At 43.2% G+C, this 20,172-nt stretch overlaps 2 protein-coding genes across 2 annotated transcripts in view; one reads left to right on the forward strand and one right to left on the reverse strand.

Annotated features, from left to right (window-relative positions):
* Positions 1-4,533: 4,533 nt before the first annotated feature.
* On the forward strand, positions 4,534-13,531 carry prpf4bb (pre-mRNA processing factor 4Bb). The gene is given in 17 exon segments (XM_018700785.2): positions 4,534-4,751; positions 6,170-6,248; positions 6,685-7,050; positions 7,052-7,818; positions 8,183-8,356; positions 8,623-8,781; positions 9,085-9,166; positions 9,257-9,458; positions 10,390-10,463; positions 10,576-10,666; positions 10,787-10,934; positions 11,071-11,208; positions 11,312-11,465; positions 11,563-11,677; positions 11,759-11,910; positions 12,053-12,139; positions 12,284-13,531. Coding segments are annotated over 17 exon segments (3,051 nt in total). The 5' UTR covers positions 4,534-4,692; the 3' UTR covers positions 12,488-13,531.
* Positions 13,532-14,750: 1,219 nt separating this feature from the next.
* Positions 14,751-20,172, reverse strand: part of gli3 (GLI family zinc finger 3) — a 90,790-nt gene continuing 85,368 nt past the window's right edge. The window contains exons 14-15 of the mRNA XM_018700797.2: positions 19,521-19,914; positions 14,751-18,956 (exon numbers count right to left, since the gene is read on the reverse strand). Coding sequence (XP_018556313.1) covers positions 16,567-18,956; positions 19,521-19,914 — 2,784 coding nt within the window. The 3' untranslated portion in view covers positions 14,751-16,566. The remainder of the gene's footprint in view (positions 18,957-19,520; positions 19,915-20,172) is intronic.

Raw genomic sequence — 20,172 nt, forward strand, 5'->3', positions numbered from 1 at the left:
AACTGGCTGGTTAAGCAACCCCTTGGTTGTCTTGCTCTGTGTTGTCTTGAATCGTGTGGATGAATGATGGACTTGAGACTTGCCTTTATTTCTGTTTATCATAACAAATGTAGGCACTGGTCAGTTGGCCCACCACAGTCATCATGAACACAGCACACTACAGAAAGAACATGTTCTAGCCAGGTAATTTAGTGAGTGTGGCATTCCCTGTCATATGACCGATTTAGTGCTTGAAAAGGGCATTACACCTACTTATAACACGTCTCAATACAATTTCAATAATAACAGAGCATATACTGACACAATATTTGAGCTTAGCAGCAGAACTCAGTCACATCTCTTACTGGCAACATTTCACCATTACCAGAGGTGTTTATCTACTAGGAGTCATGGCAAGTGGACTTACATACCCTACTATACAAACTCTATTATATTTGAATCTGAAAGTGTTCATGTTGCAAAGTAAAAAAAGTAAGCAAAGTAAAAGGCAGTGATTCAAGAAAATGCTGACATCAGAATGCTACATTATCATGCTGATGTCCAGTATGTAATGTTACCATGGTCACCGTCTTAGTTTAGCTTTGTGACAATACAGTCATTGTTGAGATATTTAGCTCAAAATGTCAACCCCATCATCAGTCAGATGATAACCACAGTCAAAAGGATCAACCTCTGGGGAGCATGGATGTTTGTATTCATAGCAATCCATCTAATAGCTGTATCAGTCTGGACCAAAGTGGTGGACCAACTGTTCCACAGGCAGCCCATCCAAAACTTAAAAGTTTTAGAAAAATGATGAAGTTTGGCCTATTGTAAAACAACCGCTTTCTTAAGGCTAGTTTCTGATACTGTGGTCCAGGCATTTTTAAGTTTGTAGATGCTGTGTGCTGCACATTTCATTTTAAGCATGAATGATTAGAGAATGATTTTATTACATGGAGAAACTGCTGCGGTGTTATCAGAAAACCCCTTCTCCCCTTGTATAATAATAGGATCTGTCTGTTTTGAGCAGGGCTTCAATCTGTGGTTTGGCCACATTTACAGAGTCAGCACATTCTGCCTCAGTACCTCATTCCAGTGTAATTCCTCTGAAAGAGTAAACTTTAAATGGAAAAATAGACTTTTGCCCACTCATCCTCAAAGCCCCTTCTCATGCAGAATTCTAAACACATTTGTCTCTTGTTACAACAGAGGCAATGCCAAAACTCTGTTGGGGAAAAGTAAGAAAGCAAGAGGAAAAGTTAAGAGTTGGTTTGTGAAATAAAAGACTCATGTCACCAGATAAAGTGTTTGTTTGTTTGTGTTGTTCAAATGTCCTCAGAGGATGGAAAGATTTGAAAAAAATCTCCATACTCCACACTTTTAATGGACTAATTTAGGATTAGCAACTGAGTTTAGGCCTAAAATAAGAATTTGGATTTGGCTTAAGGATTAATTCAGGATTAGCTCAGGATCAAGAATTGCCTACAACTAAGTTTATGAGGGTAGGAGCTATGGCATAAGGGTGAGGGTTTTTAACTTACAACATCTGAGACCTCACAACATTTAAGAGAAGAGAGAACAGAAACTTCCTCCTTTGCTCACGTCATAATTACTACAGCTGCTATAGATCACCTCACAATGAAATGGAACTATAGGTTGTAATAAGGTGCTTGCACTGACAACCTATGGGCTAGTTTTTACCAGAGAGCAGTCTCGCAAGTCAGACTGGTACACAATTGAGCATATTTAAGCATTGGTAGTAGTTTACCTTGTGTATCTTGTAACCTGGGAGGTGGACCTACAGCACAGCTTTAAAGGCTAACATTTAGGACCTTGATTATCACCCAAGTAAACTTTTACGCCCAAATTTAATCATGCAGCTGAGACAAGGAAATTAGGCCTTCTACAGCTCCTGTTTTTTCTACTTTGTCACTCCGTCACTACCAGTCCCTGAACTGCCACACCCTAGATCTACACTGATGGTGTTAACACAGATGTCTCTGAACAAGCTCCAAATGATGACCCAGCCTTCCCTGAATTAGAAGAAATAATTTCTTCATTTAAATCACCTGTGATGACTACAGTGAAAACATCTCCAGTTTCAAAGTCACTCTGCTTCAGTTGCTCACAAGCCAGGACAATGTAAACCTCCTTCCTCATCCCTTCCCTTGAAGCACACATAAATTTCACCCTCCGACAAGGCCATATGCTTAGGGCATACTTCCAAACCTGTTTCTTTACCCTTGTAAATCGTATGCCAGCCCCTATTCTTTCAGAAAACCAAACATCAGAGGCTCACTGTTCAGAAAGGAGCAGAAAACAAAGAAAAACATAAAGATGAACACATCTGTCAGAAAACAAAGAACATCTGCGTTGATGGAAGCAGGCGTTCCCTTTTTATTGAGAGGCATTGTGCGTTGTGGCACAGCTTCACTCAGAGGAAATGATTCTGAGCCATAATTCTGTCCTTGTCCTCACCAGAAGACAAAACCCAATGAAGAGCACAGGGTCTGGGGTGATGGTGGGTTAGCGAACTGCCAGAGTGTTTTTAACGGGCTCTATAATGGACTGTGGTTGTCTTCACTGAGCATCTGTTGGACCTCATGTTTTATGGCCCTATCCTTATTGTGTCTCCAGTGAAGCTTGGAGAGTGGAGGCTCTAAGACCTAACGTCTGTTTGCTTTATTTTCTCACTATGGTGATCCAAGTTCCAGCTACAAAAGTCATAACTCAGATCTATGGGATTGGGGCACCAAGAAGTTTAGAAAACCCAACATAGAAAGTTTGAGACTATGTATATGTATCTTCTTGTTCCAGCACTCTTTGAAATCTGCCAGCATCGCTAAAGCTCACTAATTAACATGCTATATCTTGTTTGTTGGATGTGTACAAAAACCAAAGTGAAAAACCAAACATTTCTCATTTTATATCAGTTATGTCTTTAACTACTTCTTGGTCACGAGCAATGACTTCCTGAAGTTGCCTGCCAAACTCACAACAAGACCTTACACTCATACACTCATACACTCATACGTCTCTTGGCCATGGCTTCATATATACGGGATAGACATGTCAGTCATGTATTTGATGTATAGCCTTTTGTTGACTATGTTAATGCTGTAAAAACATTAAGCAAGAAGGTTAAGGAAAAAAAACAAATGCACACATCTGACACGCATAGGAACCCAAGCACCATCTTTACAAACAGGTCACGCAATATCATAAATCATCAACTGTATGACACACAGTCAGACAGTCTCTTCTCTAGACTGCACAGCAGCACACAACATTCACAACACACGGTGTACCTCCATGATTTACTGGGCACACTGGGACAGAGGTCTCAACTAATGGAATATCTAATGTCTCCATGACCGACACTTTAATCTGTGGTGAGACCTCCAGCTTGCAACTTTACCATATAAATCTACACAGAGATACACAGTACAACAGAAGGCCCAGACTGTGAGTTACACAGACCTTCTGTATACTGTATATTTATATCAGAGGGGCTCCTGCAAAAGTTTTAGATATTTTTTAATATATAAATTGTTCTGAAACAGAATTCAAGTCTTTTTATTTTTTAGTTTTGCCTACACCAAGCAAGGCGTCAACAAATCACACAATAATAATAGTAACACCTGCAGGACTGTCATCTGCCAGTACCAGTTGTCCCATCTGCCAGGATGTCAGTATTAATGCTGTTATATCTATACGTCTCCATTACTTTCATGCTGTTGTGAATAAGCAACCACAGGTGCCTCACAATAACAAGATTTACTGCTTCATATAAAACTGTCAAGTGTGGATAATAACCATCCCTTGAATGCTTTTGCATTCTTGAATGTCAAGTGATGAGCTGTGTTAGAAGCTGTTGCTTTCTTTTTGCAACTTTTTCACCAGGCAAATTGTTATAATATTATATGAAGCAACACACTGAATCAGATGTGGTGTTTGACATATTTTACCCTTTCCAGTCAACAATCACATTTCCCTCCTTTCTAAGAGTGATTAACATCTCTGATAATGGACTTGTACTTTGCCTGTGTACATTTTCACAGTTCTGAGTATCATTTGAATAAGGCCAAGAATGCAATCACACTTACATGCCAGAAACATAACTTGACCATCTTATTATGACTGCAGAACAAATAAAAACTGAACATACTTTCCATAGCTAGATATTAGTCAATAAAGTTCTTATCTATCTATATATATATGTGACATTGTTTCACCAAGCTGTGGGCTCATCAAGTACATTGTTTGTAAAACAGACTGAAAACTAATAGCACAGGTAAAATAAAATCTAAGTTAATTAGTGCAATTTCATTGCAGTTTAATGGATGTTGCAACTATCCCTGAAATGCAAATTATCATACCTAGACTTATTTTAATGATGTGGGTAACAAGCTGAAATTGTGTGTAAGTAGTCTCAGAGTAACTGAGCAAAATACAAATAAAAACACCCTGCCCAACTCTGGTACTTACCACTACCTCCTGTTGTGTTCTTGTATTGAAGCCTCTGATACGTTAGTCTGAAAACGTTGAATTACACAAGCGTACACCCTGGTGGACAAAAGGCAAACTTCAGTGGACGAACCAGGACTGCAGTGTGCCGCCAGCACAACAGAGGGCATATCAGTGTTTTGATATTGTTGCACTTCTCTGGTCAAAATAATCGAAAAAGAAAAGGCCCCTCAGCTGAGGAAAATGGCCGACGTTGAGATGGACATCACGTCCAGAAGAATGAATAATGGCAACGAACACGTGTAAGTGGTTTAATTTACGATAAGATGTTCGTAGTAGGAAGATATAATCTCTTACCTGATCTGAAATCAACGGGGAACTATTTTGTTGATTTGAAGCATGGAGGCAAAACTGAGCAGCAGGTTCACGTTGTTGCCGGGGCTAGCAAAATTACATGCCAACGACTCGCTAATGTTCTTAGCCAACCAGCTAATGTTCTGTTCGCTCACATAACGTTAAGTTTCGCTAAACACACTGCACAGATATACCTCAACCGCCCTGGGGTGGGGTTTCTTCTATAACATACACGCCTGACCACATACAGTCTATCAGTTGTGTTTGGTAGCAGGCAAAGACCCTGAAACTTAAGTTAGCATGGCTAGAAGCTATCTGGGGGATGTAGCCTGTTAGCTCTAAGTTTGCTAAGAGCGGTTAGCATATCCGAGCTAGTGACTGAAAACCGTCTTGGCGGTCGAGCTCAGGGAAAGTATACACGGTAACAAATCGAGGGTCTTTGCCACACTGATAATAATATTTCTACCTGTAAAAGTTCTGCCCGGTATTCCTTACGGTACTGACTATGCCTCTGCAATTTCTAGCTAAATTGAGCACATTACGTAACCCTGGTTTACCTAAGGTTACCTGCTCGTGCTTGTATTGGCTTCAACTTTATTCTAAACGTGCTAAAACGAGTGAAGTGCACGCGATTGATAAATTTCACAACATTAGCACGATCTCAGCCAATGAATTTGATGCTGAATAAGGACAGTCGTTTCCGTGGCGCTTTCCCAACAATATTAATAATAAACCTCAAATCCCCAGACACATGCTTTATTTTTTGTTGAAGTTGTCCTATTGCTGAACATTGTGAGGTGCAGTTTTTTATGATAGCAAAGAAGACTGGCGCCGTGGTTGTTAATGGTTACTGGTGTTGGAGAAGACACAACACCTGCTCTGTATCCTCAGTGTGTATTAGGGCTACAGTACATCAGTGTAAGTTAGGGCTTCACCTCCTACTTTTTTGGCTGCAATGATGTTACCTTGTATTCTCTGAAAATGTAATGGACATTTCCTCTTGTGTTTGTTATTTTATAACCAAAGTGAGAAAATAATAGATTTTTGCAGCCCCTAATCCTAATACAGATGTTTCAAGTAGGGCTGTCTGCTGATACCAGTACTGTCTATTTTATAAATGTAAACTCCGTTTGCAATTTGTTGGCGTAATTATTACATAACCATACTGACTGGATGGAATTGATAGCAAAAATATATATTGTGTTTATTGTGGATCTGTGATTTCATGGTTTTCTACAAATTTGTTTCATGTAAATCATTTTCTGTCAGTTGACAAATTTTGAACTAACTTACTTGAACTAACTTGTTTTAGCACATGTGTGCTATTGTCCGGTCAACACTGAAAACTGTGTTCTTTGCTAAACAGGAAGCAGGATCTGGAGAGCCATGAAAGAAGTGGAAATGAGGACAGTGGAGACATGTCTGAGGAAGAAGAGGAGGAAGAGGTAGGGGTGGACAACAGCAGGCCTAAATATCTTCAGTGGTATGATGTCATGATTTTGAACTAAACCCTCTACATCAAATTTATTTTACATCAACTTTATTTGAAGTAGTCTAAATTATGTTGCTGTTGCTCCATTGGACATATTTCACAAAGATGTATTCAAGAGCAGCTTAACTACACATCTAGTTTCATTTGAAGGGTCCTCACTGCCTCACTGATTTGATTTTCCCTGAATGACATTAACATTTTCCTGCTGGAGTATGCAGATGGATTTATGATGAGTGTCATTTTATTATTATATAAATGGTCTTCATAACAACCTTAATTTATAAAACTGAAGATAAAAGATGGCTCTGCTCACAACATCTAGAATTTTTAATATTGAGATGATCTGACATCTGAATCAACTGTCAAGCTGATATGTTGTCTCATCACAGGAGGAGGCAGAAACTAATGGTGAGAAGACCGAGGAAGGGTCCAAACATCACAGCAGCAGCGGCAAACACAAGAGGAAAAAACACAAGCACCGTAGTAAGCACAAAAAACACAAACATGCCTTTGATGAGGAAAAGGACCGCAAACGCAGACATCGTCATAAACACAGGAAACACAAACGCAAAGAGGGCTCCTCTCCCTCTGGTGCTGGCCTCTTTGGTGCCTCCGGCAATAGAAAAGTTGAGTCCTCTCCCTCCTCTGGAAATCCAAGTCTGGATGACAGGGCGTTGCTGGAGGATTTGGAGAAACAGAGGGCCATGATCAAAGCTGAGCTGGACAGCCAGCTGATGGAGGGCAAGGTTCAGTCCTGGCATGGGTTTGATCCTTCAGGGTTATAACTCTGGATCAGAAGAGGACGGAGATGCCAGGGTAAGAAATGGAGAACAGCGTCAAAGAGGCAGCTCAGGTAAACCCATATCTCCCAGAGGGGGAAAAAGTGGGAAATCAAGACGGGACTCAACAGAGGGCAGTAAGTCCAGCTCCAAGCGCCGTAGTCGGAGTAAGTCTGCAGAAAAGGCTGCTAAGGAGTCTAAGCAGGACAAGGTGACCAAAAGCACCAAGGACACAGGTGCTAAGGACAGAGGCCGTGGCAGGAGCAGGTCAAAAGACAGAAAGCGTTCAGACAGCACTGATAGGTCCAAGGAGAGGAGGAAGTCCAACTCTCCCTCCACCTGGAGAGGAGAGCAGAAAAGCAGCCGCACTGAAAAACGCTCCTCTCCACAGCGGGACGACAGACCAAACCAGGAGAGAGCAACCCGACGGTCCAGATCACCCGTGCGAGAGCGGCCGAGTCGGTCAGATGGCGACCGGGACAAGCGGCCGGCCAAGTCTCCATCCAAGGATGCCTCGTCAGGGAAAGAGAACCGCTCCCCTCACAGGCGTCCTCACAGCCCCGTGAGGAAACGCAGCGCTTCACCTCGCCACAGAGATGCCCGCCACCCCTCAGCCAGCGCCGCAGACAGGGCGTCGAAACAGAGCCACTCTCCATCAAGAACAAGGTCCTCCCCCAGGAGAGGCCGCAGTCGCTCACCAGAGGTCAGGAGGAGGGATGCTGACAGGCAGGACTCACCACTGAGGTTTGTGAACAGAGCTGTTTTGACTTATATAACTTCTCGCAGTAATATAAGTTGACTGGGATAGATGAGTCAGAGCGAATATGCCACACAGATGAATAATAGTCTGACTGATTCTGAAGGGTGTGCCGAGATTGAATGTTTGACAGTTCATTATAAAAGTAGGACTTTGAGCAGTTTTGGGAAATGCCAAATCTCATCAGAGTGAATATTGACATCTATAAAGTAAGATAGAAAATTAAAAAAAAGAAATATGCAGTATTTGAAAGCTGCCACTTACAATCTGTCATAGTTCATCTGCATTGTAGCAGTTCTGTTGAAGTGACTGTGCAGAACGTCCAGTTCAGCCCGTCTGATTTTCGTACAGGAAGCGTCCGCGGGCAGATGTGGGGCCAGGCAGAGACAGATCACGAGAGAACAGTCCCAGATCTTCATCCCGCCGCAGGATGAGTCGCTCACCTCTGAGACGGAGGTCCCCGTCACCACGACGACGCTCCCGCTCTTCCCCTCGCAGACGGAGCAGGTCTCCATTGAGACACAGGTGACAACACTTTTCACTCAAATGTCATTCATCTCTACTCGCAACAGAGGATTTTTACACCAGTGTAGGTTATGTAATCAGAGGCAAACTTAGACTCTCTTTACTCTGGCATCTGTCATGTTTTTGATGCTGGGACAATAGTCTTAACTTCAGCTCAGTGTTATTGTTCTCTCTGGAACATTTCATGCATTCACTTTATCCCAGTAGTTTTGTGACTCTTTCGGGTTGAAACTTTTATGAGGTAATAAACTATCCCTCTGTGACAGGTCTGGGGAGAGAGACCGGTACGGTAGGCTCAGACAGTACAGGCGCTCAATGTCCCGTGATCGGGAGAGGAGGAGAAGGCGCAGCAGAGATGAAGACAAGTTCAAGGGTAGCCTTTCAGAGGGCATGAAGGTCGACCAGGAGTCCTCAGAGGAAGAAGTGTGAGTAAAACAAGACATTTGCAATTTGATTTCTCTGCAGATCATACATACAAGCTTTACATGGCAAAGTAATAATATTAGAATAATTGCTTTGCTTGCAGAAAACAAATAAAAGAATCTTCTTACGGTCCTGCTGCTACCCAGCTCACTAAAAGTGGATTATGCTTGTTCGTGGCAGCTGCTTTTGATGTCAAATTGCTTTGATAGTTTAATGTATCAGCACATCCTGTAGTGATGCACTGATTACATTAACAGGAAACTGTGGTCTTGCCATATTTTTGAAAGCCTTGTTTGTGTGTTCAGGTTGGAAGACTTCGATGGTGAAGAGATAGATGAAGAAGCTCTTATCGAACAGCGCCGTCAGCAGCGTTTGGCCATCGTCCAGGTCTGTGCACGCCTACGCTGGAACGAATCTACTGTATTTTCTAAGTTTGACATGCATTCTTACAATCTAACTGTTCCTGCCATTGTACAGAAATACAAGGTTGTGAACGAGGACACAAACATGGTGTCAGAGCCCAGCAGCCCCCAGAGCAGCACACGCAGCCGTTCACCCTCACCAGACGACATCCTGGAGCGAGTGGCTGCAGATGTCAAGGAGTATGAACGCGAGAACCTCAACACCTTCGAGGCCAACATCAAAGCAAAGCACAACCTCATCGCCCAGGAGAAAGACGGTAATGTCCTGGTCAGGGTCATCATGTCTGTTGGCATACAAGGCCAACTGAATGAACCGCACCATTGCGTGTGATAAGACAGAGGAAATTCATTTGAAAGGTGATTTCATCGGAGTTAAAACTGGCTTAGTTTAAACCTAGGAATAGGTCAAGCACAAAGGAGGCTCCATTTATGCTGCCTTTGGTCAAATGGGGTTAGCTTGACCCAGGTAACTACAGAATATTGTGCCCTATCCCTCCAGCTTCACCTATCACTTCAGCCTTTGAAATGTGGCTGTAGAAGATATACGTGGGTCACTGCATCTGCTCCCCTTCATCACTGAGGAAGACATCCTACTGTGAGGATGAAGGAGATGAGAAACTGAACAGCTAAAAGCTCTATCAGGATTCACTTTGGATAGTTCCTTCTCAGCTTTTCATTTTTACTGAAAGAAAAATGGCTCTTAAGATGCAGTTTTCCCCAGTTCTATCATGATGAGTTCAGCACATGAGGAGGAAGGAATTTAAAAAGGTGAAGTCTGATTGGTAGCATTTTTCGCCCGCCTTTAAATTCATTGAACCATAAATGTGCATTAATATTGGTACTTCCCTGCAGTTCAGAAGAGTTTGTGGCCTATTTCACATAGAATTTATGATTATGATATGGGCTGGTCAAAATATACCAGTGTATAGGAAACAAAAAATGAAGTGGCATGATTTGTGTGGGGAAAATGCAGAGTTGTGTGATGCAGGGATTTTAATTTTGTTTCTTTTTGTCATGTGTTCATTCAGTTGCTGGCTTGTAACCCAAAGCCTGGGTGTCTGCCACCTGCAGCATGTTTTGATCTCTGCAGAGTATGTGAATCAAACACGTTCCAGATATTCTGTTTTACAACATAGTGGACAACTAGAAACCCATCACGTGCTGTTTTATTGTTGTTGTTTGTTTCAGGAGCCAACCCAAAGAAGCCTTCTGCCCCTGACATGTTTACAGAGTCAGACGACATGTTTGCTGCTGACTTTGACGTGAGTGTTGAAATATGAAATTCTGTAGGACATTTGAGCATTGCTTTCATAATAGTGTTCCAGGCTTGGTCTTACGTTTCAGGCTGATTTGATTTTTCTGCTGGTTCTGCAGAGTGCCAGGATGAGAGCAGCAGGTGTTGGAAAGGACTTCAAAGAGAACCCCAACCTCAGGGATAACTGGACTGATGCTGAGGGTTACTACCGTAAGTGCTGCCTCTCTAATTCTTTGATCACACTGACCTGTGTCAGTACGAGGGGGAAACACCCATGAATGCTTGTGTAATATCATGGCAACATACCATTACAACTTTTTGATTATTTAGGGGTGAACATTGGGGAGACACTGGACAAGCGCTATGATGTGTATGGCTACACTGGTCAGGGCGTGTTCAGCAATGTGATCAGGGCCAGGGACACTGCGAGGGCCGGCCAGGAGGTGGCAGTCAAGATCATCCGAAACAACGAGCTCATGTGAGTGAACAGTGAATGACAAATTTTCATAGCCGAACAAGTATAGATTTGTAGACATTACTTTAAACAACAGAACATACAGATGACAGATTGGATTTGCATTAATGATCAACATACATTAATTTTTGATGAACAGGCAGAAGACGGGTTTGAAAGAGCTGGAATTCCTCAAGAAGCTGAATGACGCTGATCCTGATGACAAGTTTCACTGCCTTCGCCTTTTCAGGCACTTCTACCACAAGCAGCATCTTTGTCTGGTATTTGAGCCTCTCAGGTACCGAAAACAGTAACACTACTTCTTCTGCATCCACTGTTGCTTGTCGCATTTATGCGATGGTCACACTTGCTGACAACTTGTTGCATTCTGTAATCTGCAGCATGAATTTACGAGAGGTGCTCAAGAAGTACGGTAAAGATGTCGGGCTCCATATCAAGGCTGTGCGCTCCTACAGCCAACAGCTGTTCTTGGCCCTCAAGCTGCTCAAACGATGCAACATCCTCCACGCTGACATCAAGCCAGATAATATCCTGGTATGATTTTAAAAAGTCATTCTTAAAATCAAGATAGATAGAGTGATGAAAGTGGTACTCTGATTTATACTGACTTGTTTGTGTCCATCCTTTCAAGGTAAATGAGTCAAAGACCATTCTGAAGTTGTGCGATTTTGGTTCTGCATCCCATGTTGCTGACAACGACATCACACCATACCTGGTCAGCAGATTTTACAGAGCTCCAGAAATCAGTAAGTTTCTGTATTTGTTTAAATCTCTTCAATAAAAACTTGCATTAAAAGCTGGACCTTGCTCACATTGGCCTGTCTCAGTCATAGGAAAACCATATGACTATGGGATTGACATGTGGTCTGTGGGCTGCACTTTATACGAGCTTTACACTGGCAAAATCCTGTTTCCTGGTTCTTCCAACAATCACATGATCAAACTCGCTATGGACCTCAAGGGCAAGATGCCCAACAAGGTAGAGTTGCATCATATAATTTCAGTTCCTTCAGTTATTGTTTCTCTTCCTAGATGAGGTGAGACATGTTGCTGTTCCAAGCAGCATTCAAGAAGTTCTGGCTGATGTGAAATGATGCAATAATGGGGTTTTCTTTCCTCAGATGATCCGTAAAGGCTTGTTCAAAGACCAGCACTTCGATCAGAATTTGAACTTCCTGTACATTGAAGTAGACAAAGTAACAGAAAGGGTAAGATGCTCTGACTTAACTCTCACATACTTGTACACTGATGTAAGTTGTCAACATGATACACAATTTTAATACAAGCCAGAAATTTGAGTTATAATCACTGCATCAAATTTGACTCATTTCTTTGTTTCTCTGCACCATCAGGAGAAGGTGACGGTGATGAGCACCATCAACCCCACCAAAGACCTGCTGGCCGACATGATAGGAGGCCAGCGACTGCCCGAGGACCAGAGGAAGAAGGTAATGCAGCTGAAGGACCTGCTGGATGGCACCCTGATGCTGGACCCAGCCAAACGCATCAGCATCAACCAGGCTCTGCAGCACCCCTTTATCCAGGAGAAGATTTAACACACCCCGATCTAACGCCACACACTCCCAGAGCAGACGGAGAACCAACCACTAAACCAGCTCTGACAGGAACTCTGCAGCGAGGCAGCCAACCCACAGACTCCTATTCAGAATGTCATGGATTTTTGTTCTTCCTCAACATTATTTTCTTTATTGATACATAATTGTGTTTTATTGTAAATAGATCATTGAAATGGTAGCCATTCTTCAACATTGATTTTTGCAATTTATCATTGTAAACTTCTCCCTCTTACCTGGCAATGCAGTTGCAGACTTTTTCCTTCTTTTGTTTTTTTTATTTAACTGGCATTGGAGTGACAGATGTTTAAAAGAAAAGTATAATTCCTGTAAATACTGTATGTCTATTGCATTTACAATCTGGAGCAGCAGACAGTTGAGTTTTGTCGTAGTTGAAAACGTCTAAATACATCATTCTTTTTTAACCACATTGCTCATTGTGGGGCGATGCATGCTTTTGAATGTGCACCCTTTGTGCTCTAGATTTCTGTGGTGCAGGCCTGTGTAAATGCTCTGTATGTGCATCAGTGTCCCACATGTGACAGCCCCCCCCCCAAGTTTCCAGGCCTTGAGGTCTACGCTGAAGGAATAGATGCATATTATGTACTCCTTGAAGATTTTTTTTTTATTATTATTATTTTCAAAGCAGATAGTCTTTGTTTTCTGTTGCTGAACATTTCCATGTTTTTTACCTTCCTCTCCCTCCAGCACTCTGGCTCGGTCCTGGCTCTTAAGGCTCTCACGTTCAAGTGCCTCCTGTATGAGCCTAGTGTGTTAAAACACCAAACAATGCTGGCCTGTTGAAGCCACACCTATGACCCTCCTCTCCCACCGTTGTAAATAGTCCATAGTTACTGTCATTTCATGTATGATTAATTTGTTTTTGTTTTATTTTTCCATTAAGTGGTAAAAAAAAAAACAACCTTGTGATTTCAATAAAGAATAGTTGTGGAAACGCTGCTGAAAGAGCACCTTCAATATAAGACAGTTTTTTTAGTAATAAAATGTTTCCTATTGTATACCAAACCCCCTTTCTTCATTTTATCCCCAGTATGTTGGCATCATAGAGGTGTAACTGTACATCACTAACTCAATTCATTTAAAATTGTTAAATGTGTTGACTAAGCAGAGAAACATGGAACATACGTATAGATCTCATAACTGGATGTTGACTGTCCAAGTGCAGTCAAGGGAGTGTTAGAAAGGTGGTACATTTTTCTGGGGGAAAATTGTTTTGGACTGAGATGGCTGCAGCCTCAGAGCATCAAAAGCAAAAACGCTCTATCTCGTATCCAGTTGGAACAATTTATGGGCTCTCATGCTCCACTCTCTGCAGCGGAAAAGTCTAACTGTACCCTTCATTTCCGTCGCATGATTGCACTTGTGTTGAGCTTCTGAAAAGCATAATGGGAGACTCGCTTAGAATAGATTCCCATTTTGCTCCATCCGGAAACTTGGGGGAATGATGCAAGACATCTCTGTGCTTGCATGGAGCGCACTAAAAGGACTTCTGATAGGAGCTGATGGGCTGTCGGGCTTAGGGCGTCTGTAAATACTCGTGGGTTATAGTGGAATATCTACTGGTAAAAGAGTTCAGTGTGAATGGGTGAGGATACTAACACCTACTGGCTTTAATCTCCACACAGAGAGACGAGGGCTTTACTGCTTTTAATCTGAATATGTAACCAAACAAGTGATTTAGAACCATGCTTTCAAATTCATGAGCATGAAATTCACAGTGCACAGCTCCAACCTTGCAACATCAATGTAATTTCATGCAATGATCAGAAGAGGGCATCAGAGGCACTAGTTATTCTCCATGAATGAAGTCACTGGCGGTGTCTCATGTTAGAACTTTAACACTAATGCTGTTTATTTCTAATGAGTGTATGTTAGTATATATATATATATATATATATATATGTGTGTGTGTGTGTGTGTGTGTGTGTGTGTGTGTGTGTACTAATATAAACTAGTAAATAAAAGTAGAATAGTATATTATTGTATTATCTAAACTATATTATCATAATACATATTTATTTCCTTTTTTTTAATCAAACTGCCATAATGGATATGCTTTGATTAAGTATTCTGTTTAAATAATATTACTATAAGGTGTAGAAAAGTAGTTAATCATCTTCTTCTTCATCATCTCTTCATCTGTCTCCATTAAAAAAACTGTAATTAAATCAATAGATGTCATGTATTATCAAACCTGCATATAAGGAGGAAAGGAGACTTAAAATATAATTTCCATTTTTATTAAAACCATACAAACATTTGTAGTCAGTTATAAAAGAGCAAAGTGGCTCTTCTGGCGGAGGGGCAGCGCTGGGCACTTGAAGCTCCGCTCTGAGCCAGATCTGTCTGGCCTCTACCCAGGGCCTGGGAATCCCTGCTTTCAAAGTCAGTTCTTTATTGGCCCCAGGATACTCCCCATTTCCTCTGCTAAACCTACAGAAAGAGTATTGTATTTACATATTATATATAAAAGCACAATAAATGTGAAAACTTAAAAAAAACAAAAATCAAAGAAAAGTAGAATGCATTTCGCAAATCTTAACTTTTCTAATATTCAGACTTTGCTTATATAAATGTTCTAGCATTTTATCTTTTTTTTCCAGGTCTCACGAGACACTTAACGTGTTTAATTTTTATTTTTTCATAATTCACAATGGAAGATTGGCAGTGATCTTTCTCTTTACCGACAGGCAGATACGTATAAGGCACATACCTCAATGTAATTTCCTTCTTTCAAAGGAAATGATTTCTACTTCTTTGAAAAAAAAAAAAAAACATCAATGCACAGCTACAAAAATGACAAAGTAGTACCAAAGAATAATAAGACAATTTGTACCTCATTGCTTTGATGCTGAATACAAGGTAAACTACTCAATATTCTGTGCGCAGTCACGTAAGACTGCAAGGCAATACTAACACTGTTGACAAAGTCACTGCAATACTCGATGGCAGTACACATTCTGAATTTAAGAGCTTTGGAGAAAACAATACAGATGATTTCCTATAAAAACAAAACACATCACTTTACAGCACTTAATCATCATAAGAGGAAAATTCATGTGCTGTGGACCACTGATGGCCATTAAGACAGATTAAAACCATAAAGTACTCATATCGATTTATGTAAGCATACATAAAGCACCAAATGGGACCTTTGATCATTGAGGAGAAAATGTCTGTTTTCACATCAGCTCCGAACAACCGTGCAATCCAACATCAAAAATCAGATATCACAAACAGAATATAAAAACACTGTTATATACACTTGTGAGTACCTTACCAGACTAACTAAATCAAGCCATTTAGATATCAAGTAGACGACTGACTATCTACGGTGCCTTGAAGACTTGGATGTGTTGCCCATTTTTTGGACTTGATACCATCTTGACAAAAACACCACTTGGTAAAAGTTGGTAGAAGCACTGAAACGTTTACAGATTCACAAAAGTAACATACGAACAAAATGACAACAAATGTAAATATACCACTTATTAAAACCTATGATATATAAAGTTATCATCAGGGCCTGTTAAATTAATGACCCATGTCTCACCTGCTGAAACAAGAATGGATTTAGCGATTTTGTACCTGTGGGATCAGAACGGTAGATACTTGGCACATGGGCTAGTCTATGTACTTATATAGACAGTGTTCAATGTTTAACCTTAAATGCATGCATTTTTACCAACAGTGTGTACAGCAAAAACAGTGACAATACACAGAATACTGTTTCAAAGAAGTGAGCTTTTGCTCACCATCACATAGTAATACAAAGAGAAGGGCTTCCAAAAATAGCCTTCATTCCAGAAAAGGAATATAACTATTTAACTATACATAATTTTGACACATCCCATTTCTGTGTAGGATGACATTTTTACAAAATAAAAGGGTTTGGCAACTGCCTGTTTCAGAACACTTTAAGTACATGATAAAGTTCTTGTAATTGCCACTTTTGTCTTAATCTTCACATACACCAGAGTTTTTCTCTTCCTTTTTTCCATTTTTCCTAAGGGAGGAGAAAGCAGAGAGAGGGAGAGCAGCTACTGCATGATAGCCAGGAACTTGCTTTCCTCAGCAAGACTGGTGAGGAGAGAGCTCATGTCTCCAATGGCCATGTTGTTTAGGCCGGGGGCCACGCTGTGGAAGTTTGCGGATGCTCGGGGGGTGGTCAGGCGTGATGAGGTCCTGGACAGACCCTGGAAGATAGAGGGACTCAACACCCCTGACACCAAGCTACCCTGATCATAGCCATCCTCCAGCATGGTGCCAAAGTCCAGACTTACCCCTTCATCTAACACACCAGGCACATTCCCATCCACTGTGCTAGTCACCTGATCTGCACCAGGGGAGAGAAGAGCAACCGAGTTCTCGTTGCCGCTGCCACCACCTTGTCCCACTGACTCAGCCATGGAGTCGAGCAAGCACTGGTCCTCCAGGACGGGGAATGATGGGGCCTTGCGATCTGCTGGCTCATAAGAGAGGCAGTCACCAAAGCCCTGCTCTAAGTATCCATGATCTGAGGCCTCCAGTTTCAGCCCAGATACCTGATGTGCCAGGGAGCAGTGGTCCCCACTCCTCTGCGGGTGTTGCTGCTGGGTGAGGCTAGCCTGGATTTCACCGGCGCTCTCGGCATTGAGGTACTGCTGAGTCCTGACCAAGTTCCTGTAGCTATTGATCGGTGGGCGAGGGGTGTGGATCTGCCGATTGTGATGAAGAGCGGTTCCCTGGGAGAGGCTGGGGAGGTTGTCCATCGACCCCCTGCTGAGGTTCAGGTTGTTCCCAACCTGACAAGAGGTGCTGCTGTTGTGGTTCTGCTGGAAGTGGCTCTGTTTTTGAGGTCCATTGGAGGCCTGCTGTTTGAAGCCCTGGGGAAGAGGCTCATCGATGATCTGGGAGAAGTTAGGCCTGCCAAAGGTGTTTGTAGAGTTGTGACTGGTACCTCTCATCTCCATGCAGGAGTTAGATGATGTCTCTGGCTTCACCCCAGGGTTGACACAGCAAGCACTCTGAGACTGATTAGCTTGGGAGCAACTGTTCTGGAAATCGAGGGACACTTGCTGCTGAACTACCATGTTTCCAAACCTGCCAAAAGGTGCAGATATGGGTCCATGTTCTGTGCCCGACCACCTTCCACACTGTATCTGGTGGATTTGTTCCCTCTGAGGAGACCTGTCAGCACTCCCAGAGCTCACTTCATTCCACTGGATGGGAAGCTTACTGGGGCTCTTCCTCTCTGCTATCTGCTGCTGGAGACTGTATGATCCAGGGAAGGCCATATTCAACCCCGAAGTCTGCATCTGCTCCATCTCGTCCATAGAGGGATGGGAGGTGTCCCTTTGGCTAGAAGCTATTTGGTCCTCAATATGCATGTAGGAGCCACCATCCACTTGAACCTGGGAGTGGAGATACTGCACCAGGTCATCTGGTAGCATATCCTCATCCCCAAGCAACAAGCCAGCCTCCCCATCATCCTCCATGGCCAGGGCCTCTAAGGCTGCATGTTCTACAATGCTAGGAGTGTACGGCGAGTGCTGCAGACCTCTCTGCAGGTTGCCTTCTGAGCGCGTGTAGTTCTGTAGGCTAAAGTTGCGAGTTTCAGGTGTAGAGTGATGAGACAGAGGTGGAAGAGGGTGGAGGTTGTTAAGGCTGTTGAAGCGTTGCACCGGGGGCAGACTGCAAATATCAGGAGCATGCGTCCGGACTGGGTCACTGGCCCTCCGGTTCCCATTCAGTGGTCCCTCACCAGGATAGAGGACCCTCCTCCTGTAACCTGCATGTCCCATATACCCATTGGTGTACCCATTGGTGCCATCACTGCAGCGATGTGGCCTGACTAGAGGTGGCAAACAGTGGTTGCTACCACCCTCGTCCATCATGGCCATGCGAGTCTTCAAGCTCATGCGTTCCATGTTGGGTAGAGGCGTGGGAGGTGGGCCGCCCGTTGCTGCTGCATACTTGGCTTTAAGGTGGTAGTGCTGTGCTGGGGTTAAATTGAGCATCCCCCGTGAGCCCCCTCCTCCTCCTATGCCTACTCCTCCTACACCTCCACAGCCCCCACCTGAGAATATCCCTCCACCTCCTCCTCCTCCTGCCCCACCTCCATACTGGCTAGCCTCGCTGGACCGGCGGGAGGCATCAGTAGAAATGGGGTCGTAAGAGTCGGTGGAGCTGAGGTTATGGAGGCGGCGGTGGTGGGCCACTGCCATCGTGCCCTCGCTCTGGGAAGCCTGGCTGGAGCGTCGGCTGGAGAAGCAGGGGGAGATGCCTGAGGAGCGTCGGCTGCTGCTCAGATAGGCTGAGCTGGTGGCGCTACCACTACTGTCACGCCGGTCTCTGAGCAAATTGAGCACTGTTAGCTCTGTGCTGCCCAGCTCAGCAGGAGCAGGTGGCTGAGGAGCAGACACCCCCCACTGCCTGCCCAGACAGGATCCTGAGGAGAGAAACACAGACAGAGAAATGGGGATGAAGAAAGTTTGAATGTTGAGAGAGAGAACACGGAAATTATGTGGTGAAAGGGAGATTACAGGAGGATGAAAGAGGAAAGTTAAGTTTAAGTGAGGAGAGATCCCTGAAAACAGATGTTACCAAAGAGAACTGGCAGCACTTGGCCATGAAACATTGTTACATGCTATTCTCTCTGATATGATACACAGCTTGATATGGGTTTGATACCATTTTCCAGCAGAAAATAAATTTTCAGCATTTGTTTTGCCTGAATGCTTCAGCCAAAATGGGCAAGATGGAATTCAGGATAATTCATTTCTCAAAATGTGATTTGTAAACACATCAGTAGTGATGTGTGCAGGTGCTTTTTAACTGTAAAATGCCCACATGAGCTGTCTGTGTCAAATAAAGCTACTATATGCTGCTTGTGAGGGTTGTAAGACATTTTAAAGCATTTAGAAGTAGTAGGTTCCCATACCCACTTGGACCCCAAATTCCAGGATTTTCAAACAGAATGAAACTGGAAAAATGTTTTAAAACTTAATCTTACCCTTCCCCAGGATGTTGGGTAATGTGGGGCCTTTGGGGGGCGGTGTAGGGGACAGGGGCCCCAGCCTGGGAAGCGCTCCATTCACCTGCTTCAGCCGCTCCATCTTGATGTGCTCCATCCAGCGCAGGGGGCGGCCGACACTTCGCCTCGCCTGCAGGGTCAGCATGGCCGCGGTTGCCGTGGACACCGTGGAGTCCATAATGGGGGCTGGCTCACCCTCACACTCCTCCTCTGCCTCCTCTTCATTTTCCTCTTTCTCCTCATCCTCCTCCAGCCCCTCCCCTGGCGAGCGTCCCGCGCTCACAGCAAGCTGGACTCCACTGCTGGGATAGGTGCTGACGGGGGACTGGTCACTGCTGCATGTAGACTGACCGCTAGGGCTTGGCTGAGACGTCTGATGGACACAGAGAAGAGAGACAAGACAGGGAGAAGATTGGGAGAAGAGAGGAGAGAAAGAAAAAAAGCACAAAAAGCAGATAGTTATCATTCTTCTCCTTAAACACAAGGGAAGTCATGCATTCCCTATAATGTTACTGATAATTACCCATATAAATTAACTGATCATTATGACGGGTCTTCATATAATCATCTTGCATAATCACTGCAGTCTGTGCTGGTTGGCCAACCCCAAAAAAAAGAGGTGTCTGGTAGT

The sequence above is a fragment of the Lates calcarifer genome, linkage group LG24 (genome assembly GCF_001640805.2).
Source record: "Lates calcarifer isolate ASB-BC8 linkage group LG24, TLL_Latcal_v3, whole genome shotgun sequence".
NCBI lineage: Eukaryota > Metazoa > Chordata > Actinopteri > Centropomidae > Lates > Lates calcarifer.